The 26,288-nt window shown below is 36.7% G+C and overlaps 1 protein-coding gene across 11 annotated transcripts in view; it reads right to left on the reverse strand.

Annotated features, from left to right (window-relative positions):
- The window catches only part of LOC111158564 (SPT20 homolog, SAGA complex component), a 40,251-nt gene extending 15,844 nt beyond the window's left edge, over positions 1-24,407 (reverse strand). For 4 of the 11 annotated variants that reach the window (XM_022520681.1, XM_022520677.1, XM_022520675.1 and 1 more), the window contains exons 1-15: positions 24,255-24,382; positions 22,035-22,131; positions 18,479-18,514; positions 17,797-17,855; positions 17,477-17,543; positions 13,932-14,061; positions 12,834-12,937; positions 9,577-9,693; positions 9,297-9,350; positions 5,901-6,040; positions 3,410-3,566; positions 3,259-3,315; positions 2,427-2,498; positions 1,653-1,810; positions 510-536 (exon numbers count right to left, since the gene is read on the reverse strand). In XM_022520681.1, coding sequence (XP_022376389.1) covers positions 510-536; positions 1,653-1,810; positions 2,427-2,498; positions 3,259-3,315; positions 3,410-3,566; positions 5,901-6,040; positions 9,297-9,350; positions 9,577-9,693; positions 12,834-12,937; positions 13,932-14,061; positions 17,477-17,543; positions 17,797-17,855; positions 18,479-18,514; positions 22,035-22,037 — 1,181 coding nt within the window. In that variant the 5' untranslated portion in view covers positions 22,038-22,131; positions 24,255-24,382. Of the gene's footprint in view, positions 1-509; positions 537-1,652; positions 1,811-2,426; positions 2,499-3,258; positions 3,316-3,409; positions 3,567-5,900; positions 6,041-9,296; positions 9,351-9,576; positions 9,694-12,833; positions 12,938-13,931; positions 14,062-17,476; positions 17,544-17,796; positions 17,856-18,478; positions 18,515-22,034; positions 22,132-23,956; positions 24,015-24,144; positions 24,199-24,254 lie in introns of those variants that run through there. The other 7 variants (XM_022520682.1, XM_022520678.1, XM_022520676.1 and 4 more) reach the window with 4 other exon arrangements.
- Between the last annotated feature and the right edge of the window lie 1,881 nt (positions 24,408-26,288).

Below are 26,288 nucleotides of genomic sequence, written 5' to 3' on the forward strand. Positions count from 1 at the left end.
AAGGAGTGCTGGGATTACTTTTGAAGGCTTCCGTATTTTAGTGACTGCAGTTTTATAAAACGAGTCAAACTACAGAGATATTATAAAAAAAAACTTTTAAAAATACATTTAAACTTACGAAGCAGTGACCAAGTTTTGCATGCATTATAAAATATCCTGTGAATAATTTGGCTGATTTAAGGGAGATGTATTTTGGCATAAAACTTACGTATCAAAACAAAATCTGAGCTCAGAGTTACCAAGTGCTATACAGCCTTACAAGTGTCTGCCCTACAGCAAAACTCACTGAACTACTGTGTGCAAGGCCTTTGGCCTTCCTCTCACTTTAACCTTTGATTTTTGAAGTCATTAATAATGTCTACAGAGTAGATCTTAGAATATATTTTAGACAAGGAAGGTAGTTTATTGCCAATTCAATAAAATGGCTTTACCAAGTCTTTTTAAAGAATTTGACATTTATATGATTTCTTAACAGATTAAAATAGTGAATTTGTTTATTTTTTAATTACCAATTTGAATGATCATCTGTGGAGGAGCTGAAATATAAAATGTAAAAAAAGAAAAAACTTGGTTAATGCAGCTCAAACTTTAACTTCAAAGTTATTAACTCAAGTAATTTATGAATATGGAAGAATGACTGGAAGTAACAAAACATGCAGCATTTTTGCAGCAAGTCCCTGATGTAAAGGCAAAAAATTCAATTCTCTTCTTGTTAGATCTAATCAGTTGGCTTTTGAACTGGTTTTTTTTTTTTTTTTAATGAGAAAAAAACCATATATTATCTTATGTTTGAGAAAGGTTCATAATTTAAAATAACCAACATATGTCTTAAGGGGAAGATTTTTAAAGACACAGGTAAAACATCTGATCTATGTAGTATTCAACAATAGAAACTGCTAATGTGAAAAAATTACCTAATGATTCTTTGACTGAAACTATTTCTTTTCATTGACTTTTACTTAGATATTGGTGAGGCTGGTCTTTAAAAATCCATTTCTACTATTGTTTCATTTAGTATCGTGTTGAGGAAAGACTTTATAAAAAGTTTAACATAGTCCTGGCCCCTGCTTTTTTTGTTGAGCTCCTCTTTGTAGTTTCTTCTTTTTGAAACAGCCATCAACTTGATTGAAGAACAAAACAAATAATCAAACAATAAAAACAAAACTAAATACTGTTACCTTATAGTAACTTATAGTCTGTAAGTTTTAGAAGATCAAATATGTGTATATGTGTATTTTCTTTTAGAGCCAATAACTATATTATGCACTGAGTCTTTGTTCTTAAACGCAGTGCTATAATACCAAGCACCTTTAACAGCTTCATTTATAGTATACTTGCTATCTCAGAAACACTTCAAGTTCCTGCTCACAGGTTGAAGTCAAAAGTGTCAACACATAAATATAACAAGAGGGATATATACTTCAAAACAGATAGGAAAATAATTATACCTTAGGTTTTTAAAAAGATTATTTTAACTCCTGGACAACATGGTAACTGTAATTTACTTTTGTCTGCTGACAAATCTAATTAGAGTCCTTAAATAACAAATGAATCCCCAAAGGGAAATTTTTATTTATTAATGGTTCATCAGTAGCTGCTGGATAAATTCGGATGCCTAATTTTGTCAATTACATGTGTTTAACAGAACTCACTGGGATGGAGACATCTGGCTGTCATTTTCTTCATCTTCTTTACATGGCTGTATTTTACCATAGTATAGTGGATCACCAAGTGACTGCAAAATGGTCAGCTTTGTTTTCTGATACTGATTACCAGCTTCACATTCAAATACATAATCATCTTTTACATCCTGTAAAAGAACATTCCAGATAAATATCTTCTTCAGTAAATAATCAGTTAACAAACGGCACACTAACTTGCTTCTGGCAACAGAAGACACATTACATTTTGACTACAGACCTGTTTAAGACCATCAAAGAGAATAAAAGCCCAGGATTCTCTTCTATATAGCAGTGTAAGAATGAGGGTCCAATGAGGTAGTTAATCAAGCCCAAGTGAAATGTGGCAAAATTGGATATACTGGACATATTAATACTAAATATTAAAGGGGTAAAACTTTTGAAGACAGATCTACTTCTATTTATCACATACAAGAAATATTACTGCACTTAGGGAAAACTTATATATAACATTTCAAATCATCTTTAGAATAACTTACTAATTAGAAACAGAAAACCAATCAGAACCACCAATATGCAACTGAAACAGAAGTAAAAATTCAGTTATATATTACGAATGCCCTAAACCATATTTTATGAAAAACAAAACAACTATTCTTTAATTCACTAAACCCCCAGGATATCCTTTAAATTAAAAAAAAAAAAAATCCTAAAAGTAAAGTCACTTTATGTTTCATAAATTCAGAAACAGTCTCATCAGAAAGAAGACTGCAAGGATGGACTTACGTGGGCTGGCCAGACTGTTGGTTGTGAGTCATCAGATTTGATGGACTTTTCCACTTTAGCATATTTCTCTACCTAAGCAATCAAGAGACAGCAGATGTAATGGAATCAGTACTGTGAAATAGCAAAGTAAAAGAAATATGGGACAAATCATCAAAGTATCTCTTTCATTTATTTATTTATTTAAAAGATTTTTATTTATTTATTTGACAGACAGAGACCAGTAGTAGGCAGAGAGGCAGGTGGGGGGTTCGGGGGGGATGCAGGCTCCCTGCTGAGCAGAGAGCCCGATGCAGGGCTCAATCCCAGGACCCTGGGATCATGACCTGAGCTGAAGGCAGAGGCTTTAACCCACTGAGCCACCCAGGCATCCCCTTTTATGTTTTTGATTATTTATATCTCATGAATATTATGGATGAGCAGAAAACAAAATATGAAGTTCCTAATTCTGGCCACTGCTCCACTATTGTGAATTTTTATATTTAACTAATTTGAGAAAAGAAGAATTACCAGAAATTATAATGATGTATTATGAAAAAAAGAACACGTTCTATACATATTATGTAATAATGTACCATCTTTTTCCATTTCAAAATTCTTTTATTGTTCCTAAACACAGACCTTTCATAGCAATACACAGAGGTATTAAAGTGTTGTAATTTTATACAAGTTAATGTGAAAGAATATTCTAAAATATTTTAAAAATGAGCAATTGATTTAAAAAAAATTACTGTTTTTAAAACAAGTGAGTCTTTGTTTTCCCTGAATATAAGCTGCTATTAGTTAAATTTAGGAACTTTGTACGAAAATAAGTGCAATTCATGAACTGACTTACATCCACTTCAGAAGGTATGGCCAAATTACAGGGACTTCGCTTCCACATATCTACACACTGAAAATTAAAAACAGTATTAATACGCTGAAAATTCAAAATGAGCGAAGTTTTTGGCATAATAATAAGCTTCATTTAAAAAGCACATACTTACATTTCCTGCTTTAGATATCTTGAGGTCATAATGTTGACCTGCTTTTCTTTCCTTCCTTTTTTGTAAGAAATCAAGTAATTTTAGCTGTGGAGGAGGTGGACAATGAGACAGATCCTGTTGCCGATTCAGAGAGGACCTGGAATACCTCTTGAAACACCTGAAATATTAAGAGAGTGAACTAAACAAAAGAAACTCAGAATAAATCTTGATTCAGTCAGTAAACATTATATATGTCAATCACAAATATCTGTAGAACACTACCACTTGCCAAGCAAAATCCCAGGGACTGATAAAACAAAAATGAACAAGACAAACAAAATTCCTGTTACTTGGAGCTGACAATCCAGAAGGGAAAACAGCCATTCACAAGTAAACAGGTAAGATCATTTCAAAGAGCACTGAAAAAACAAAACAAAAGAAAACAGGGTACTGTGGTGAGTCAGTGATAGGGCAGAATTAGGTAAAAGGAAGGAAGGACTGGACTCTGAAGAAATGCTGTGTGAGCTGAGCTATGAACGGCATGAAAGAAGTGGCTATGAGATCAGGGAGGGTGCCTGGGTGCTCGAGTGGTTGGGCATCTGCCTTTGGCTTGGGTCATGATCTCAGGGTCGTAGGATCAAGCCCCAAGTTGGGCTTCCTGCTTGGTGAGGAATCTGCTTTTTCCTCTCCCTCTGCCCCCTACCCCTCATGCTCTCTCAAATAAATAAATAAAATCTTAAAAAAAAAAAAAAAAAAAAAGAGAGAGAAAAGAAAAGAAAGATCAGGGAATGAATATTTGAAGCACAGAGAAGAATTTAAAATTAAGAATTAAAAACTTAAATTTGTTTTTAGAAACAGAAAATAGGTGTGATTAGAGCACGAGGGTCCACATAATACATGAGGTCAGAGAGTAAGAAAGGAGCCTTACAGATTAATGGTAATGTGTCTAGGTTTAATGTAAAATACAAGGGGGAAGCCTTAGGGAAATTTAAGCAAGTAGTGGCATATAGTGTCCTCTGACGTTTTTAAAAGATTTTTCCAGTTTGCTTACGTGGTAAATAGATCAAAAGGGAGCAAACACAGCAGCAGGAAGATCAAACAGGAATTTACAAAAGAAGTCAAGATGAAGAGGATGCTGACTTTAACAATGATTTAGCAGTGGGCATGGAGATGTGGAGAGATAAAAAGAGATTTTATAGGGCTGCTGACAGATCTTATATGAACTTACTTCACTATTTCCGAAACTGTACCTTTTACCCAGCATATACTGTTTACATAGTAAATTAAGGAATTTAGAAAAATGGATAGGTTTTTGAACTCCTCTAAACTTGACGATTATCCAAAGTGGGCCATTAAAACAATTATGTCAAAAGTACTTAATGATGAACCAACTATAACTGTAGTCCAAGTTAATATTAAGCAAAAGAAAGAGCAAAAACATTTAAAGACGACTTCCCTGGGGCGCCTGGGTGGCTCAGTTGGTTAAGCGGCTGCCTTCGGCTCAGGTCATGATCCCAGCGTCCTGGGATCGAGTCCCACATTGGGCTCCTTGCTCAGCAGGGAGCCTGCTTCTCCCTCTGCCTCTGCCTGCCACTCTATCTGCCTGTGCTCACTCTTTCTCTCTCTCTCTCTCTGACAAATAAATAAAAATAAAAAATCTTAAAGACGACTTCCCATGTTATAAAAAGGCATCTGGTGGGGCGCCTGGGTGGCTCAGTGGGTTAAAGCCTCTGCCTTCGGCTCAGGTCATGATCCCAGGGTCCTGGGATCGAGCCCCGCATCGGGCTCTCTGCTCTGCAGGGAGCCTGCTTCCTCCTCTCTCTGCCTGCCTCTCTGCCTACTTGTGATCTCTGTCTGCCAAATAAATAAATAAAATCTTAAAAAAAAAAAAAAAGGCATCTGGTTATAAACTGACTTGTCAGACTGTGATATTTTAACAGATTTCAAAAATAAACTACAAATTGTTTCTTTAAAAGCAGTATTAACAAAACAAACAGGTTATTGGTTATTAGTAATTAATCAGGAATTATTCTTTTTGTTTATTCTTGTCTCTTCTCAGTCTCTTTTTAGTAAACAGACTCTAAACTTTAGGAAGTTTCTTCACAAAATGCAGAGAATGCACCACTTCAATATAAAGCACAGTATTAAAAATCCACAATACACAAATAAAGTAATATAAGGCCATTTAAATCCTTTTTTTTCCAGATTATTTATTTATTTATTTGACAGAGATCACATGTAGGCAGAGAGGCAGGCAGAGAGAGAAGGGGGGAAGCAGGCTCCCTGCCGAGCAGAGAGCCTGATGTGGGGCTTGATCCCAGGACTTTGGGATCATAACCTGAGCCGAAGACAGAGGCTTAACCCACTGAGCCACCCAGGTGCCCCTAAAATCCCGTTCTTAAAAAGTCAGAGCACTTTTATACTTTGGAAGGGAAAGATACCATAAATAGCAAAATTTAAAGCTACTTGCCTAGGAACATCTTTTGATTTACCTATCTACAAAGGCAATTACCGTTTCATTGGGCGTGTGTTCATCTTTTGCTTGTTATAAAGGAGTCTGTTTGCAGTGCAGGTTACTGCTATAGAAGGATCAAGACACAGTGGTTCAGCTGTAGCTAGGATCAGTTGGCTCTCGAGCAAAAGTTTATCTTCCTAAAATGTATAAGAGCACATGTCGGTAACAGATTTAAGTTTTTCAAATCACACTTATCTCTTAATCTAGAAATATTCCTTGGAACTGTTACATACTAACATAAAACACAGTATTTCAAGTTCCAACCTTTTTGTAAACGTCAAAAACTTGACAGCATAATGAAAGTATTAATGGAAATTCAGTTATCTAACAGTGTTCAAATGGTCAAGTTGTAAGAGTGCCTATTCATTAATCCATTAATGAATACATTAATTCAACAAATATTTGCCAAGCACTTACTATGTGTTAGGCCCTGTTCTAAGAGCTGAGGATTAAGTAGTGAACAAAAGAGATAAAATCATCTGCTTCCACAAAGCTTACAAAATATTGGATCATAGCACTTTCAATAACACAAGAGATTGAAAGTCCCATTCTATACTCAACTCAACTTCATTACAAGACTAAAAATGATCACACTAATACTGTGTAAGCTCTATATACCCAATTCCAAAGTGTACACAGGCGTTTTACTGATATTACATAGGAATACTGCATTCCTTTATTTTTTTTTGAATTACTGAAATATTTTAATAGCAACAATTAAATTTTTTTACAGTCAAGTGAGTCAATACTATTGCTGAGTAAGATTTTTTGCAAACAAACACTGCTTCTTTCAATACTTCAACTTTTTATTATGGGTATTTTCAAACATACATAAAAGCAGAAGTGTGGTGACCCCATGTACCAACACTTAATTTCATTTAATAACTCCCTCTGTAACTTATGTTTTTGTTTTGCTAGAGTATTTTAAAATAATCTATTACAGCATGCATTGCTAACTGATAAGGAGTTCTAACATTCAGTCTGGCTTTAAATTTTCCATTATCTCAAGAGTGTAGTTTTAGTTGGTTTGTTTGAATTTGAACTCAAACAAGGCCTACAGTATCTGGTTTCTATCTGTTTTAAACTCCTTTTTTAAATTCTGTAATGTGATCACCTTCTTCTCCCAACTTTTTTTCCCTTTTCTCAAGCAATTAATCGGTTTGTTGGATTTGAGCAACTACTTCCTTGTGGACTTTAACTGGATCTGACTAGTTGCTTCCTCACTGTGTCGTTTAATAATCTTTTTTATTTCCTGAATTTCTTGTAAACTGTTACATCTAGAAGCTTAATTTAATTCCGGTTCTGTTTTTTTAGATGAGAATTCTTTATTGGTACTACTGTGTACTGCGCACTGCGTACTTTCTCTTGCATCACACCAGGAGGAACACAATGTCCAGGTGTTCCATTTTTACATCAGTGGGGTTGGTCAAATCTCTGTATTTTAAATATTCCTATGAACCTATGATCTAATGGTTTTTATACCCAAGAATTACAGTTGTCTACATTAATTCATGAAGACTTCCAAAACTGACATTTGAAAAAAAACCATCATTTCTTTTGTACCTATTAGATGGAATTATTCCTATATATGTGCTAAGTAGCTAGAAGCGCACCTTTCAATTCTGTTAAGATTACCCATCAGGCAGGAATGCTATGGAGCCTATATCAACATTTAATGGTAAGAGAATATGCCTACTTTGGTAAAATTTAAAGGAAATTAAGTTGAGATGCTATTAGTATCTGTAATATGTGAAATCACAACTAAAAATTTCTGCTATTTGGAATCATTACTTACAAAAGCACCATTTATATGCACCTCACCCAAAGAAATTCAAATTCTCACCAATATCAGAAATATTAAATGGTTTTCTACACGCTAAATTGTCTTCTATAAATTCTAAACTGTCTAAATACCTAAATGTCTTCTATACCTCCTGATTCTTACTGGAACCTTCTTAAATAAATTATTGAAAACAATTGAAACAATTATTGAAACATCTGAATGTGCTATACTCTGAAAAAGTTAACTCTAAGTCCATGTTTTTATGAAAGAAAATTAAGAAAATAAACTGCTGTATAAAGATACAGGTGGCAATTTTCAAAAAATGCAGGTATTTTTCAAAGACAGAAACTACACATCTGGGGGCGCCTGGGTGGCTCAGTGGGTTAAGGCCTCTGCCTTCGGCTCAGGTCATGATCCCGGAGTCCTGGGATCGAGCCCCGCATCGGGCTCTCTGCTCAGCGGGGAGCCTGCTTCCTCCTTCTCTCTCTCTGCCTGCCTCTCTGCCTAATTGTGATCTCTGTCAAATAAATAAAATCTTAAAAAAAAAAAAAAAAAAAAAGAAACTACACATCTGTTTATAAGAAATATCCTCTACCAACAATTACTTTGTACCAGGATAATTGTTTGTTCTCCCTCTTTTCTACTGAGGTATAACTGACATATTAATTCTCAGGTACACAAGTGATTTGATATTTGTACACACTGCAAAATGGCTATTGCAGTAAGTCCAGTTACCCACAGCAACAAAAAATTTTTTTTCTTGTCATGAGAACTTTTAAGATCTAATTTTTCTGAAGAATATTCCCCTATTTACTATTTGGCTATCTAACATACAGTTCACACAGAAAAAGCAGAATAAAATGTTACGATCTCTCCCTTTATTCATCAACATTCAGAATAAGAAACTGACACCCTAATAACCTCTTATGGTGACCAATGAGGGGTTTTTTTTTTTTTTGGTTTTAAATATTCTTTCAACAGCTTTTAACCTTGCAGGCAAAAAGATTATAGCCCAAACTGAAACCCAACATTTGACGGTTACTGATGATGGCATCTTATTCATAACTACATCTTGCAGATAATTTTCATTATTGATATTTTCTTTGGTTTAGTTACTGTTCCTCTCTACAGTAGCAGAGAAGTCCATCCACCCTCTTGTGAGTGGGCACCAAATACATACTGAGCCAGCACCAAACATTTAACTGGCTAGTCTCAAGGTTCTAGTGCTACAACTAGTGGGAACGGCAACAGGACAGGCTAGACGTGCTTTAGAATCCTAGATTATAGAAAACCAGTATCTATTTGTCTCGATGGTATAAAAACAAATAATTTTTCTTCTATTTGAGAGGGGATTAAAAAATGAAGTTTCACACATTGGACAGATCAGGTCAGCCTGACCCTGTTTCACCATGGTCCTAAAGCAAATGGGATGGAACTGCTTAGTTCCTTGAGTGATTACTGCATGGACAAAGAGACCCGATTTCTAAAGCTCATAAAGGAATTTCAAAATTTACATTTTAATAAAACTACAAATTAAATATCTTTTGCTTAACTTAATGTTAAGTATTGTTCCTTTATTTTGTCTCTTTGGGATTTAAAAACAAACTAACCTGGGTCCATTTATGATTATCACTTGTTATTGAATGTACATCACAGACCAAAGTCTATAAAAAATAAAAACAAAAAAAAAATTAATATAAAGACATGCAAACATATGAAGATATTTCATGAATAAAACTCTAAATAAAACCTAACATTCTTTTATTTTTTAAGATTTTATTTTTAAGTAATCTCTACTCCCAACCTTAACTTTTAACTCTGAGATCAAGAGTCACCCACTCCGTCAGTTGAGCCAGTCAGGAACCCCTAAAATATTTAAACATTCCTTACCTGCATCGTTGGCCGTAAGAGAATATGCCTACTTTGGTAACCAGGAGACTTCATATTACTGGACTGCCTGTAGTCACGTATTTCTGCTATGACACATCCACAATGAAAAATATTAACCTGTTTTGAGTGAAAATATTTAAGTAAATGTCATTTTTTTAAAAGTCTACATAAGTGTGCTTACATTCAATATTTCAGGTTCTTTACATATTTATGCAATACTTCTGGTCACTCACAGAATCTTAAGTGGCCTTCCTTACTGGTGGATTTACCACTATATAAACTTTTCTAAGGAATTATTTTATGTTCATCACTATGACTCAAGAAGTTTAAAATCATTTAATGAATTCTAATTATAGATTGAGTTCTGGCATTTCTATACTTCAGTGTAACAAATCACTGGAGATGCTGTCTTGATGCTTACTGGCTCACAGCTATACTTTGCTAACTTCGTCATTTTTCTAAAGTCCATCTATGTTCTAAATTGTCAATCATCTCTGCCAGAGTTTCAGTTTCTGGAAATAACTACTATTTGCTCTGCTAAGACTTCCAGAAATATGACTGTCTTTATTAATAAAAGGAAGAAAGCTAACTATGAATTCAAATAATAATTTTCGGCTAAACATACTGTTTTCTAGTCCAAAAGTAAGAACCTTTATCACTCAAGTCTTGCCTATCACAACCTGACATAGGCACTTACAGTATTATGTTTTTTTACCCTTTCAGAACTTTTACTGGGGACTTTCTTTGCTATGAGTTCTTACTATGCTCATTCTTTTCAGCAAGTATTTATTGAGCCATGACAATGTGAACTATATGCCAGGCACTATCCAAGAAGCTTCACAGATACAGCAGTGGTGGGACAATTATTTACTCTTAGTGTGGGAATACAGGCAATAAACATGTACAGAAATAAACAAGATAATCTTAGGTAGTGACGAATGCTAGAAAGGAGATAAACTAGGGAGAAGCGAATTTAGATTGTGTGTTCAGATAAAAACCTCTCTGAGGAAGTGACTTTTCAGGTGAGGCCTGACTCACAAAAGGGCCAGACATATGCACAGATCATTCCACACACAAGGAAGAACAGATGAAAGGTCTTAAGATAGGAATACGGTGGGTGTGTTTTAGTATGTAAAGAACAATGGATGGCTGCAGTGTAATGAGTAGGGATGAGAATCAGGAGAGGAAGCCAAGGAGGCAAGGGTTTTGTACAGTGAGAGGACACTGAAAATTTTAAGCTGGGAACTTTTTTTGTTTGTTTGTTTTGTTTTGTAAGCTTAATCTAGCTGTCTGTGGAGAACTGATTTCTGTTTTAGAATGAAAGCAGAAAGTTCAGGAAGGTAACTATAGCAGATCATGACCACATATATTTTGAAGGTAAAGTGACATTTGCTGATGGACTGATTGTGAAAGGGGAAAGCAGGGTCACGGATTACGAAAACTAACACTGGTCTGAGAGGTAGAAAATAAAAAGTACTGTTCTAGTCATGTGAAGTTTGAGGAACCTATTATATATCCTAGTAAATGTAAGTTTGGAGCTTAATGGACTAGTCATGGAGAGATAAGCAAGGGATTAAATGTCATTTTAAAACTCATGACACTGGTTGAGATCATTGAGCAACAGACTGTTACTAAAGAATAGAAGGCATAGGATTGAATCTTGAAACCATCACACATTTATGAAGGGAAAAAAGATGACAGTTAAGAAGACAGAAGGAGGGGCGCCTGGGTGGCTCAGTGGGTTAAGCCTCTGCCTTCTGCTCAGGTCATGATCCCAGGGTCCTGGGATCGAGCCCCGCATCGGGCTCTCTGCTCTGCAGGGAGCCTGCCTCCACCTCTCTCTCTCTGCCTGCCTCTCTGCCTACTTGTGATCTCTGTCAAATAAATAAATAAAATCTTAAAAAAAAAAAAAAAAAAAAAAAAAAAGAGAAGACAGAAGGAATAGAGAGAAAAGAAAAACCAGAATGCAATGTTTCAGAAGCCAAAAGAAGAGCGTGCCAAGGAGGAAGCAGTCATTTGCACCCAATTTTGTTGAGAACAATTAAGATGAGAACAGAAGGGATGCCTGGGTGCCTCAGTCAGTTAAGTGGCTGCTTTCGGCTCAGGTTATGATCTCAGGGTCCTGGGATCAAGTCCTACACCGGGCTCCCTGCTCAGTAGGGAGTCTGCCTCTCCCTCTGACTGCTGCTCCCCCTGCTTGTGCGCTCGCTCTCTGACAAATAAATAAAATCTTAAAAAAAAAAAAAAAAAGATGAGAACAGAAAGTGACCAGTTGATTCAGTGCCTTGGAGATCACTGGTCACCTTGACAAAGCTGCTTCTGTAGAATGGTGATATTAAATGCTGAAAAAGGTAGGCAGAGAAAAGAATGAGATGTGAGGGAAAAAGACAGAATGATTACATACAATTTTGCGAATAGCTCTGCTGTCAAGAAAAGCAGAATTATGGAACAGTACCTGGAGAAGGACATGGGTTCAAGGGAAGGTTGTTTTTTTTTTTAAAGCTGAGATATAGTACAACATACTTGTGCTATTCATCTAGTAGAAAGGGGGAAAACAGATGATATAAGAGAGGGGTTAAAGCTGCAAATTCCTGAGAAGGAACAGAATCCAGAATACGAGCAGAGGAGATTTCTTAGAACAGAATACTTCATCTATTTTAACAGAAAGGCAGGCAGAAAGTGTGAAAAGAGATGTGGATGCTAGTTAACTAGGACTAGGAGAAAACGGAAATTCCAATTAGATAGCTTCTTTATCCTAAGTACATAGTATTGCTGGAGTGCAGCCAAGGAGTAAATAGTTTCTCCCATACTCTTGATTGTAGATATAGGGAGATTTCCAACAAATGAACTAACTGTTAGAGCAATTTTAGAAAAACCAACTAAATCTACACATTTCATTACAGCCTAAAGGGTGAGTATCCCACAATAAAATGGGTTGCCATATAACTATATCTAATGTCTCACTTCATGTTCTCAGCACCATCAAGAACACAATTAAATATTGTTTATAACAAATGCCATAGAATTGACAAATCTAATGACATTTATTTATTTATTTATTTTATAAGATTTTATTTATTTGACAGAGAGCTAGAGCATGGGGGGGGGTGCAGTAAAGGGATAGGGAGAAGCAGACTACCTGTGCAGGGCTCCATCCCAGGATCCTGAGATTGTGACCTGAGCCGAAGGCAGACACTTAACCAAATGAGTCACCCAGGAGCCTCTCTAATGATATTTTAAAGAGAAAAATTTTGTACCTGAGATTTTTCTAGGAGATCAACCAAAATAGGAGGTAATTCTTCTGCATCCAAGTATTCAAGCAATTCTCCTTCTTCGTAAGGCAGTCGAATGGTCTCAGAATCTTAATATTAAAATACAAAGTTTCTGAAAAATGTTCAAGCTCACTGCAAAGCTTAGGTATATAATTTAAATGAGTTTCCATAAAAAAAAAAAAATTAAATCCCAAAGGCTTTCCTAAAGTCCTTCTTTATTTAAGTCTTATAAATGAATCACTTCACATACTACTAAAACACTTGGTAAATTGTATATAATTTTAGGCCAGAAAGGAGAAAACCCCCAACACACTACAAAAACAATCTGCCTAACAACATAATGCAAACCACAGCCAGCAATACAATATTCAGAATATGAGAAAATTCCCACACTGGTAACTGAAAGTCCCTTGAAGACTACTTATCTCTAATCTGAAAATCAGCATGATAACTTGGTACCTCATATGAAAAATGGTCACTTATATACAGAACAAAATTCTGTTACATTTTATAATTAATTATCAACAAAAGAAAAAAAAATCCTTAACTGGATGATTTCCTTGTAGAACCCATATCATCATCACTGTATCAAATTTCTAGATGTCTCTTTAGTGAAATCTAATAGTGCTTATATTTCAAAACTCTATTTTCAAGACATATTAATAGAAATAAATGTTACTAAGTAAGAAAATTATTCAAAAGGCAGAGAGTCTGCTTTATTTTCAAGGTTTCAGACTCAGAGTATACTCAAAATACAGAAGAAAGACATAAAACACCTTACGCTACCTTAAAATGTAAAAGCAAAAGAAAGAAAACTGTGACAATTATATAAAGGTTAGGTCTTACATAATTTAACTTCAAAGACCTACCTCAATTAGAATTCTTATTCATGAAGGCAATCATATTACACATACTTTCTAACAAAACATTGTAAAAAGGAAAATTTGGGCTCATGCCTTCTTTTATCAAGTCATCACTGATCTGAGGGACAGACCACTTAACAGATTAAAAAACTACTACTAAAAAAGCACATCCCGCCTCGCAGAGGGGTTTTTGTGGCTGCAGCTCTCCGAAGGTTCTTACCTGATCCATTTTTTCCCCTGAGCATCAGAGAGTATCCCTCATTTCCTGGGTATAGGTTGACCACTAAACAGGACAATGTCTCTTGCATAACAAGCTTCTCTAACAAATTCACATTTCTTCTTAATTTCTGCTTTAAAAAGAGGCAGAGCTCATGAAAATAATCTGGCATAACCTTAGCAAAAATACTGATTTTTTTTAAGATTTTATTTATTTATTTGACAGAGAGAGCTCACAAATAGGCAGAGAGGCAGGAAGAGAGAGAGAAGTGGGGAAGCAGACTTCCCGCTTAGCAGAGAGCCTGATGTGGGGCTTGATCCTAGGACCCTGAGATCATGACCTGAGCCGAAGGCAGAGGCTTAACCCACTGAGCCACCCAGGTGCCCCCAAAATACTGATTCGTTCAGACTTGAATGAAACTTTCAGTATTCCTTCCACATTATGATCCTGAATATATGGGGGAGATTCACAAACAATACAGCCACCAAATACAAGACACAACTATGTAAATTCAATTTTGGTCTTCTACTATGTTTTATACAAATGAGTTCATACCACAAAGAAAAAAGTGATCTATAAAAAAACAAAAATGCTCATATATAAAATACATGTATTTGCATACAAGTAGAATAAAACAAAAATATTTAAATGAGTAAAATGTAAAACCATTAAGGGCAAATACATAAAACACAGATGTCATATACATAGTTTCTTTTAAGTCTACATATAAAGAATTAGGGGTATTAGCTTTGATTATACTCTTACCAGGCATCCCCTTTTTAAAATATTTTCTGGCATAAATTAGATATAAACAAATTCAAAAACTCTACTTAGTTGTAATGTTAGGCTCAAAGATACCTAGCTGGTAAGAAGTGAGGAATTTAGGCAATTTCCTATAAATTCAATATAACAGCTCTTTAGAAACTTTTCGTTTTAAAGATTTTATTTATTTATTTGAGAAAGGGTACGAGGAAGAAGGCATCAGCAGGGGAAGGGGCAGAGAAAGAGGGAGAAGCAGCCTCCCCTCTGAGCCAGGTGCCTGAGAGGCTCAGTCCCGGGACTCTGGAATCATGTCCTAAGCCAAAGGAAGATGCTTAACTAACTGAGCCACCAAGGCACCCCTAGAAACTATTCTGTGGGGAAAAAAAAAAAAAGTCATCGGGAAATATAGTACCTAAAAATCCATTACTTTATTTTTAAAATTTTTATTTATTTATTTGACAGACAGAAATCACAAGTAGACAGAGAGGCAGGCAGAGAGAGAGGAAGGGAAGCAGGCTCCCTGCTGAGCAGAGAGCCTGATGTGGGGACTTGATCCCAGGACCCTGAGATCATGACCTGAGCCGAAGGCAGAGGCTTTAACCCACTGAGTCACGCAGGTGCCCCAAAATCCATTATTTTAGAAATGCGTATGTTTTAAAATGAAACCCACATATATAGATATTAGAAATCATATAATCTAATTTTATTTACAAAAAAATTGAGTTAATAGTTTTACAGGATCTCAAAAAAACAAACCCAAGTATTTTGTGTTAAACATGTATATCTACAGTTATATGCAAGGACAAATGATAAATTGATTTACTCTAAGGGTGGAATAAAAACCCTCAGCATTGGGGCACCTGGGTGGCTCAGTGGGTTAAGCCTCTCCCTTCGGCTCAGGTCATGATCCCGGGGTCCTGGGATCGAGCCCCGCGTCGGGCTCTCTGCTTGGCGGGGAGCCTGCTTCCATTCCTCTCTCTCTGCCTGCCTCTCTGCCTGCTTGTGATCTCTCTCTGTCAAATAAATAAATAAAAAATAAATAAATAAATAAAAAACCCTCAGCATCTTGAGAATTTGAAAAAAATGAGCAAATCAACAGTTGAACTATTTAATGAAGAATGAGTAGAGGGGCACACCTGCGTGGTGCAGTTGGTTAAGCAGCTGACTCAGTTTTAGCTCAGGTCATGATCTCAGGGTTTAGAGATTGAGCCCCATGTCAGGCTCCACGCTCAGTGCAGAGTCTGCTTCAGTCTTTCTCCCTCTTCCTTTACACCTTCCCACTGCATGCTCTCTCACTTTCTCCCACCAAAAAAAAAAAAAAAAAAAAAAAAAAAGATTAGTAGAGAGAGACTAAATTTTAAAGTAGTTTCAAGGGTAGAGAAAACCTTCTAATTTGACGTAAGGCAGTTAGATAAATTCGAACAGTACTGAGTATCTCTTCAAGACAAGTTGGTTTCTACTTCTGGGGTAAGCAAAAAATCAGAGGTCAGAAAATTTCTTTCTTAAAGGGCTAGATCGTATTTTAGGCTTGTAGGCTATGTATGGTCTGTGTTGCAAATACTTAACTCTGCTGTTATACCTTGAACTCAGCCACAGACAGGACATAAATGAATGGCTGCAGCTGGATTCCAACAAAACTTCATTTACAAAAACATGCAGTGGGCTAGATTCATCTGGCAGATAATGGTTGCCAACCCCAATTTAGAATCTTTATTTATGTATCCTATCTTAGTTCTGACTCTGAGGTGATGGATATATTTGCTGTTTTTTGATTGTGGTTTTATTGATTGTGATTTTATTGATTGTGGCCATAGTTTAATGGATGTACATTATGTCAAAACTTACAAAATATATACTTTAAACATGCGCAATTTATCGTACATCATTTATATCTCAACAAAACTTATGAGAAACATACCATAAGATTTATTCAATACTTATTGTTTTCCCTATGTTAAGATCTTAAAGGCTAGATACTATTAGCATTCCACTAATTTTTTGCCTAACAGGTAAAAAGGTATTTTTCTTTTTAAGAGAGAGAGCATAACGGGCAGAGGGAGAGGGAGAATCTTAAGCAGGCTCTATGCCGGGCTCGATCTCACAACTGAGATCATCCCCTGAGTGGAAACCAAGAGTCCAATGCTCATGATTAAGCTACCCAAGCACCCCAAAAGGTACTCATTATTAGCATATGTGCTGCCACAGTGAGCACAATGGTATTCATCTTTAAAGAAGCTCATAGAGCTTTTTAAGGCTCTTATAACCCAACAATCCAAAAGTTTGTTACATTTTTATTGCCCATATTTTTATACTAAATAAAAATGAGTTAACATGGCTCTGAACTAATTTTTGTGACCAAATTAGTCTTTTATTATCACACCTGAATTTCCTACACATCCTTACAACAGCTTTAACTTTCCAATACAAATTACCATGAGGAAATAGTGACCTTTTTCCTCCTGTCTTTGGTCTACAAATCACTTTTCAAGGGGTAAAGAAGCAAAAGATAATATTTATGGTGATTTGGCTTCTTTGGGCTACTCAAGGAAATATTTTCTGTTATTCAGCAAACACTGTTCACCTCTCTTACTTAAGCAGGTGATCTCTACCCAGTGCCAGATTAGCCAAGGTTATGGGTCAACTGCAGAATTGGCTAGTCTGGCCGGAAAAGATGTTAGTTAACTGACAAAAACATATTATCATTACTGCTTCAAATTTAACTCCTTCGAATGTCCCTCTTCCTCTACATTTCAAAAGCAATAATAACATAAAAAAATTACACTTACCTTAACCTCAGGCTCTTTTTCACATTCTTCAATATATAAGTCATAAAGTTTTTGAAATACAGATTTTCTAAAATTTAATGAAACAAAATAATGTGACTATAATATTATAATTATCATGAAGTGAATGCTATTCTGAAATTTTCCCTAACTTTTTCCTCAATTTCGCCCACACTGTGGGTGAAGTGGGGTTGAATACAATAGTTAGTATCAACTTTAAAGTACCTGTAACATTTCTAGCACAGTGCCTAGAAGGAATGCAATAAATGGTAGCAATCATTATTTCCAATAATCAAAGATATCAATCAATTAAGTATGCATACCTTCCACTAGACAGGTATTTCCTTTTAGGAGGTCTCTGTCGGGCACTTTCAATGACATACTAAAAAAGAAAAGTTTATGAAAACAGCTTGCCTTTTGCTTAGTGCACAAACAGCTCTATTTTAAGAATACTTAAAACGTGTTAAGATCAAAAAGACTAGTCACTCAAGTCCCGATTCATATTAAATTATAGTTTGTAGGAAAAACTACCTAACTTCTAAATTTATATTACAAACAAGTGAAATTTAAACTGCACTAAAATTTAGCACAATATTTCACTGTGATATAAGCAAAATCATATAGTTTCAGAAGTGAGAATTATCCTCAAAATGTTTTATGGTTGTTCAGAACATGCACAGCATACCCAACTGCAAGAACTCTATATATTTTTGAACTATCTTTCCTTCTAACTGAGCAATTATAAAACTTATCAAAACAGGAAAACATAATTTTAGGAATTCTTTGTTCAATAATTTTTATTCTACAACATTATCTAAGAATTCCAAATAAGAGATGAGCCAAACCTCATTCCAAAGCATTTTTATTTATGGCAAAATTATATGCATACTTATCCTAAAATTACATTAATACGCTCCTTTGAAAACCACATACAAAAATCTCTTAAAACTGAGTTTTGTTAATTAAGACAACACTATTTCAATATGTAACTTAGTCACACCTCACCTCAGCACGATCCAAAGCTAGTTCTAAAGCTTGTTGCTGTAAAAAGTAAACGGTGTTTTTGGTATTAGTTATTTTCACAAAAAATAATTTAATATAACACTTCTAAGTTAAATATTTATAAATGTTTTTTCTAAAATATGTCTAAGATATTTTCCTTTATTTTATATCCACCCACCCCACTATATGTTCAATATATATTACCAAGAAAAATCATGTCAGTTTTGGGTACCTGATTATGACAATAAATTATGTAAGAAATGCTAAAATTATTTTCTCTGGCTAGTGTTTATAGAGGCTGATACAAAGCTAAGAGTTGGATACAGAAACTACTGCCATTTTATAAACCTCAAGTTCAACATTCTAAGAGCACTATTCAGGAAAACATATAGCCATCAGTTATGCAATTAAAGTGAAGGAAAGATTAACTCTCCTAATCTGGTAGGGACCCTGGAAATTGGGGGTGTTGTTATATTGGTACCTAACACCAATTCAGAAAATCCTCGTATCTTGGGGCACTTGGGTGGCTCAGTCGTTAAGCGTCTGCCTTCAGCTCAGGTCATGATCCCAGGTCCTGGGATTGAGCCCCGCAGCAGGCTCCCTGCTCACAGAAGCCAGCTTCTCCCTCTACCACTCCCCCTGCTTGTGTTCGCTCTCTCGCTATGTCTGTCAAATAAATAAAATCTTAAAAAAAAAAAAAAAAAAAGATAATCCTGATATTTTAATGCAGAGAATCTATAATATAAGGTTTCTAGGTCAGTGCACAGTAGAAATGCAATAAATGATAGCTATCATTACCATGTTTCAAAGACTTTAAGATACCACTAACTGTAAGTATGCATCAGTATCCTAGGTTATATTAAGAAACAACTGCAGCCAATTATAAGTGCAAGATGTCCTTAACTGCAGACTCAATTAATTCAGTAATATTAAAATGTAAAAGAAAAATGCATCTAAAATTAATGAAATAATAGTTTTACTACTGCACGTAGGGCTTGAGAATATATAATAGATTCCCACTCTTCATCCATTTCGAGACCCTTTTATCAAGGCAAGAGAAGGAAGGTAAAGCTCTGCCTTCCTCACTTGTAAAACTGTCTTCTGGGGGGCGCCTGGGTGGCTCAGTGGGTTAAAGCCTCTGCCTTCGGCTCGGGTCATGGTCCCGGGGTCCTGGGATCGAGCCCCACATCAGGCTCTCTGCTTCGCGGGGAGCCTGCTTTCTCCTCTTTCTCTCTGCCTGCCTCTCTGCCTACTTGTGATCTCTGTTAGGTAAATAAATAAAATCTTTAAAAAAAAAAAACTGTCTTCTGTAATGACATCTAAGAATAAGAAGTACTAGATTTTATATTTTTATTTTTTAAAGATTTTATTTATTTGACAGAGCTCACAAGTAGGCAGAGAGGCAGGCAGAGCGGGGGAGGGGGGAGGAGGAGCAGCTTGATGGGGGGCTTGATCCCTGAGATCATGACCCCAGTCAAAGGCAGAGGCTTAACTTACTGAGTCACCCAGGTGCCCCAGATCTAGGTTTTATATAAGCACATTTAACAACAATGATATTTCTTTCTAATTTTGTGGTTTGGGTACCATACAGTGTTACAGTATTTTTCATTCACAATGATAATCATCTTTAATTTTTAATTCTGTTGAGAGGCAGAGAACTTTTATTTTTTACTAGTAAGGGTCTAAATTTTTGTGTTTTATTTTGTGGAGTCCAGTAATTCTACCTACTAAACTCCATGGGTTAAAAATTAGCACCCACCAAAATCCCAAGAAGGCGGGGGGGGGGAAATAGTGCCAGCCTCTGGAAACCATGGAAAGGTTTAAGTGATCCTGCCACCCTAGTTCTAGGGATGGAGAATTCATATGATGACAAAAACAGCTGGTTTTTTAAGATAGCAATTAAAAAAACAAAAAACAAAAAACAAAAAACAACCCACTCACTTTACCAAACATCTAAAATGTAAAAGTGAAAGAAGGATGAAATATGCCATCATTTCAAAAAGTTCAGTTAAAATAAATTTATACCAATTTAATTTATGAAAATAATCTTACAAGCAGCAGATTCCTAATAAAATTGGTTCCCAGGATTCAAGATGAGATTCTTGAATATGAACCATTTTCCAGCACAAGACTGTAACTCTAGATATACCCTTTTAACAAATATATAAGGTTCTTTTCATTATTTTGGTCATAAAAATCTTTAAGTTTTTATAAAAAATCATAATAAACATAATCAAACGTATACTCTAAGACATTTGGTTGTCAGTCTTCTCAAGTAAATGCTTCTGAAATCAAAACTTCAAAAGCTCTAGTGAGATGTGACTGCTTATGTTTATAAGCATCATTTATTCACAACCTCCTAACACTTGAGAGGGAAGTGATAGCTAATATGGATGCAAAATATAAGTCGAGATCCGCAGTGGGACAGCTCTACTTTTCTCTAACAGGGCAGTGGTGCGTAGGCAAGATCAAAAGAGAGGATAAATGTTTTCAAAGGTTTCTTCAGCACTGTGGTCAGTGTTTAGTTTTTCATTGCTAAATGCTGCTGCTTCTCTCAAACACAATTAAGTGATTCCTTTTCCCTTTCTCTTTAAAATTTTTCATGGCAAAAGGTAAATGCCCAGCCCCAAATATGCTTAATGACTGCAAGTCAGTGAACAGAAATGTGCCATTAGAAGGCTAACATTGATGCTGCTTTTTTTTTTTTTTTTTAAAGATTTTATTTATTTATTTGACAGAGATCACAAGTAGATGGAGAGGCAGGCAGAGAGAGAGAGAGAGGGAAGCAAGCTCCCTGCTGAGCAGAGAGCCCGATGCGGGACTCGATCCCAGGGACCTGAGATCATGACCTGAGCCGAAGGCAGCGGCTTAACCCACTGAGCCACCCAGGCGCCCTTGATGCTGCTTTAAACGTTATTTGTGGTAAGCAGGTTACATTTGTTTCTAAACTTAAAAAAAAAAAAATCTAAATTAAGAGGAACTTTAAAATATGAGAAACCTGTGCCCACCCCTTCCCACCCCTCCCCGAAGTCATTCGTATTTATACACATCCTCCTTGCCAGTGATTTAATTGTGGCAGGAGAAGTAAATATTTTTTAATGCTTCACAAACATTAGGACAGACCCACTATTTTTCTCAGTTAGACATAATTCTACAACTCAATTGAGAGATGAGTCCCCTATTTCATTTAAAAAAAATTTTTTTTAAAGACTTTACTTATTTATTAGAGAGAGAGAGAACACAAGTAGGCAGAGCAGCAGGCAGAGGGAGAGGGAGAAGCAGGCTCCATGCTGAGCAGGGAGCCCAATGTGGGACTCCATTCCAGGACTCTGGGATCACGACCTGAGCCGAAGGCAGCCGCTTAACTGACTTAGCCACCCAGGTGCCCGAGTCCCCTATTTTCTAGAAAAGATTTTGCAGATGACTGCTAAATAATTTCCCAGATAGGGTAACTTAGGCATACATAAGTATTTCTGTACCTGTAATACAGATATTTTTAAAGAGATAAAGGAAGAGAACACTCTAAAAACAAATAAGATCATAATGAACTCTAGCTTACCATTGTGGTGTAAAATGGAAGTCCAAAAAGAAGAGATAACTTATGTGCATTGATGAAGAGAGTTGAAAACCATGTCTTTAATATCAATCTTACAGTGCTGAAAAAAAAAACAACAAAACCCCCCACATTAACATAAAGCTATTAAGAGAAATCAGATGATTTTGTTACTAAGGAAAATTACTTGAGAAACAGAAATTTTTGAACACATTTTTGAATAATCAGCAACAATAAAAATCACATATCACAGTCTTTCCAATTGTTAAAAAGTACAGTTTGAATTTAAAGTACAGTTTTAACTAGGTGGAGTAAAATAAAGTTTGCAAATTAAATCATTACTTGCTTTCTTCACGATATTTAACATCGGGAGAGAAAAGAATAAATGTCTTCAAATGTCTTCAAATTTCTCCTCCTCACCACCACTGCTCCTCACCACCACATTAGGAACAATAACAGTATAATATGGAATTCGAATTAACAATCTACCCACTGCCCTTTGTCACTGTACAGTTCACTTTACAAATCATACACTTCATCACACCTGCTGATAAAAGTTCTCTAAAGATCCCCCAAATATCCCAAGCTCCATTTTGCAGATACAGCTCCAGTCCTTCTAACCTTTCCCCTCCTTCAAGCAAACTGGATACACTGCTGAAGAATCTCATTCCTCTAACACATGGGTTCTCATCCTGGCTGCTCAACAGAATAACCTGGGGAGCTTTAAAAAGTAGTATACTCATGCCCTACCTTTCAGTGATTCTGATTGACTGGTGTGGAGTAGGGCCTAGGGATCAGCATTTTTTTTTTTTTTTAAATCTCCAGGGGATGCAAAGGCTAATTTTACCTAATTCCCTCTAACTTGTGTGTCTACATACCACTAAGCTATAAAAACCACATTCTCAACTGACAGAAAACAGTATTCTCAATGTGAAACTGATTTTGTTTGTTTTTGGTGAACCCAAAGCTTAGGTTTTGCCAGTTTGGGTTTAAGCAACAAACAAAACCAAAAAATGACAGGCACCATCCAAGTTCCAGGAATAATAATTTAAAAAGGAAGACACTAATCCTACCTTCCAACAGCTCCTGGATTTAGTAAGTTCAAGTTAAGGTGAAAATTTCTGATCATTGAATCTAAAAATGAAGATACACCAGGTATAGGCAAAATGTGGTGATTTTAAAATTAGATCTCCTGTCACTAAACTGTGGAGAGGGGTGGGAAGAGGAAAGCGTCCCAACTTTAAATTTTTTAATACCATTAACTACGTATACAATTTACAAACCAAGCTCTACGACCGCATATAAGATTTACCAGAACCCTGTGAAAAGACCATTGTCATTATCGTCTCCTTTTACAAAATAAGGCACCAAAGTGAAAATTTTTCCCAAGATCACACAACAGACTGGAATTCAGACTCTCTCAATTTTTAATCGTAGATTCTTTCTACTAAAGCTTACAACCTTCAGGCCATTCAATCCAGCACCCGTTTTTAGATTTTAAAAAGCAGTGCACTTAAAGATCGAATTCTGCTCAGACTAATAATGTACATCTTTTTTCTTAATTTTGATCTAACTTTATATCATGGTTCTCAACCTTCAGGAAAACGCAGCCCCTCCTGATGCGATGGTTACAGGAGACGGCTTCCAGGAACACATAACTCTTAATTCTGAACTCCCGGTAACCACAGCGAGGGCCAATAAATTAATCCAACTGTAAAACTCCTAACTGATTCCACGGCTTTTCCTGATCGACCTGACGCTTTAACTGTTCGAATTTTTTTGTTTGTTTTTGAAACAATAGGCTTTACCAACATAACGCCACAACTCAATAGCAAGGGGAACAGCCTTTATTCAATATGGATACCAAGAAACCCTCTCCCAAAGAAACGCTACGTGAAATTCTTGGGAATTTCCGGAAACACCCGTACCTGGAATCCAAAAGTCAAAACTACAACCAAAACCGTTGCTTGGAAACACTGCAAGAGGCAACTGAAGCGAGTACCCGGGGTGCGGAGACTCAGCCCAGCCCGCTCCCGTCTCTGGGAACACCTTCCTCCTGCGGGATCCCCACTCTGTGGAAAGCGGCGAAAAGCCACTCGGGAAGCCGCTCGCTCACCTCTGACCCCGGCCAAGATCTCGCGCGCATAACCGTCCGCTGCGGGCCCGCCACTCTCACCCACCTAACCGCCACAGGCCACCGGCCACCGGCCACCGGCCACCGCCCACCTGTGCGGAAAGACGCCACGCTGGGCGTCATGACGGCGCCTCTGGCTCGGCAGGAATGCTACGTGCGGGCAAGGGCCCCGCCCTGCGGATTGCAGGTTTCTTTCGTGCGTCCCCTCGCGGAAGCGTCGCAATTCAGCCCGGGCCTGTTTCGGCGCCCGCACTTCCGACTGGTGCGCTGGGCGGGGCGAGCTGGGGACCTCGGGCGGAAGAGGTGGAGTTGGGAGAGCCGGGCGGTACTTGAGAGGTTTACGCGAGAAGGAGTGGTGTTACCGGGGCTGTCCCCGGAAAGCCTTGGGGACTCAGGCCCAACCAGGGGGGGGGGGGGGGGGGGGGGGGGGGGTGGGGAAGCTCCTCCCCAGGCCAGGCATTCGGCTCCGTAAAATTCGAGGTAGGGTGTGGCTATTTGGTGGGTAGGGTGCCCTTCTGAATTTCCAGAGTGAAAAACTTGGAACGAGCTTTATTGCTCAGCGCGTCCCAGTGGAAAGGGAATGTCACCATTTCTGTAGTTACTAGTCCATGCCAGTCAGCCCTCCATAGTATATATCAAATGCTAATGAATTTAATGTTTAAAAAATTCCAAAAAACAAACAGAAGCAACCTCACTGAAGAGTTCTAACAATTCAGAGAGGGAATAATCAGCATACATGACAATGTCTAATTGCAGTTTTGCACCTTTAACAACTTTGTTTTGTTGGGTATAAACTTTATTCTCATTGAGGTGAAATTCACAGAACGTAAAATGAAACATTTTAAGAGTATAATTCAGTAGCATTTAGTACATTCATGATGTTGTGCAACCATCAACTCTAATTCCAAAACATTTTCATCACCCCCATTAAGTATTTACTTTCCATTTTTCCCTCTCTTAGATCTTAGCAGACACCAATTACTTTTAGAGTCTTTAGATTTATCTAATTTGGATATTTCACAAAAATGGAACGTGTGATTTCTTTCGTGTCTGTCTTCTTTCCCTTATCATAATGTTTTCCGGGTCCATCCACCTTGTAGCAAGTATCAGTATTTAATTCCTTTTTATGGCTTATATTCTGTTCCATTGTATGTATATACCACAGTTTTATGCATTGGTCCATTGATGGCCATTTGGGTTATTTACGCCTTTCAACTATTGTGTATAGTGCTGCTGTGAATATTTGTGTGGTAGTATTTGAGTCCTTTTTTCAATTTTGGTGGGGTGTAATATACCCTAAAAGAAAACCAGAGCCTGACATAGTTCAAGTGGTGAAAACAGATTTTATTCAGGAACTGTTGCAAAGGAGGGAAAGAGACTTCAGTATAGAACTGGGCTCAATTCCAAATATACAGTGTGAACAAGTAGTGGTTTATAGCTGAGGAGCAGAGTTGGAGGGCAGTGGATGGAAGTTTCTTAATAGGAAATAGGGGTCAGGAGGCATTCTGGCTAAACTGACTTGTTGGGGTTCTGAGGGCAAATCAGGGTGATCAAACACCAAGGGTGGGGACTAAGAGTTTGATCAGATATTGAAGGCGATCAGATATCCAGGTGGCTCTAGATATACAGTTCTCTGTAAACTGACTTAGGATTCTTACTACAACTGGTTGGTACATGCCCCACAAATCAGCCTAGAGCCATGGAGATAGCTTGTCAAATACCTAGGAATGGAATTGCTGAGTCATAATGTAATTCTATTCTTAAATATTTGAGAACTTGATAAAATTGTTTTCCACAGTGGCTAAGACATTTTACATACCAACGGAAATCAATATGTGGTGGTTCCAATTTCTTCACATCCTCACCAAATTTCTTTTTTTTTTTTAATTATAGTCATCCTAGTAGGTATGAAATAGTATCTTATTGTGGTTTTGATTTGTGTTTTCGTAAGGCTAGTGATGTTGCACATCTTTTCATGTCTGTGTTGGCCATTTGTGTATCTTTGGAGAAATGTCTATTCAAGTCCTTTGCCCATTTTTAAATTAGGTTGTCTTTGTTGTTTAAGTTATGAGTTCTTTCTATATTTTGGATATTAGATCCTTATCAGATATATGATTTGCAAATAT

The sequence above is a fragment of the Enhydra lutris genome, unplaced genomic scaffold (genome assembly GCF_002288905.1).
Source record: "Enhydra lutris kenyoni isolate GAN:26980312 unplaced genomic scaffold, ASM228890v2 scaffoldscaffold60, whole genome shotgun sequence".
Taxonomy (NCBI): domain Eukaryota; kingdom Metazoa; phylum Chordata; class Mammalia; order Carnivora; family Mustelidae; genus Enhydra; species Enhydra lutris.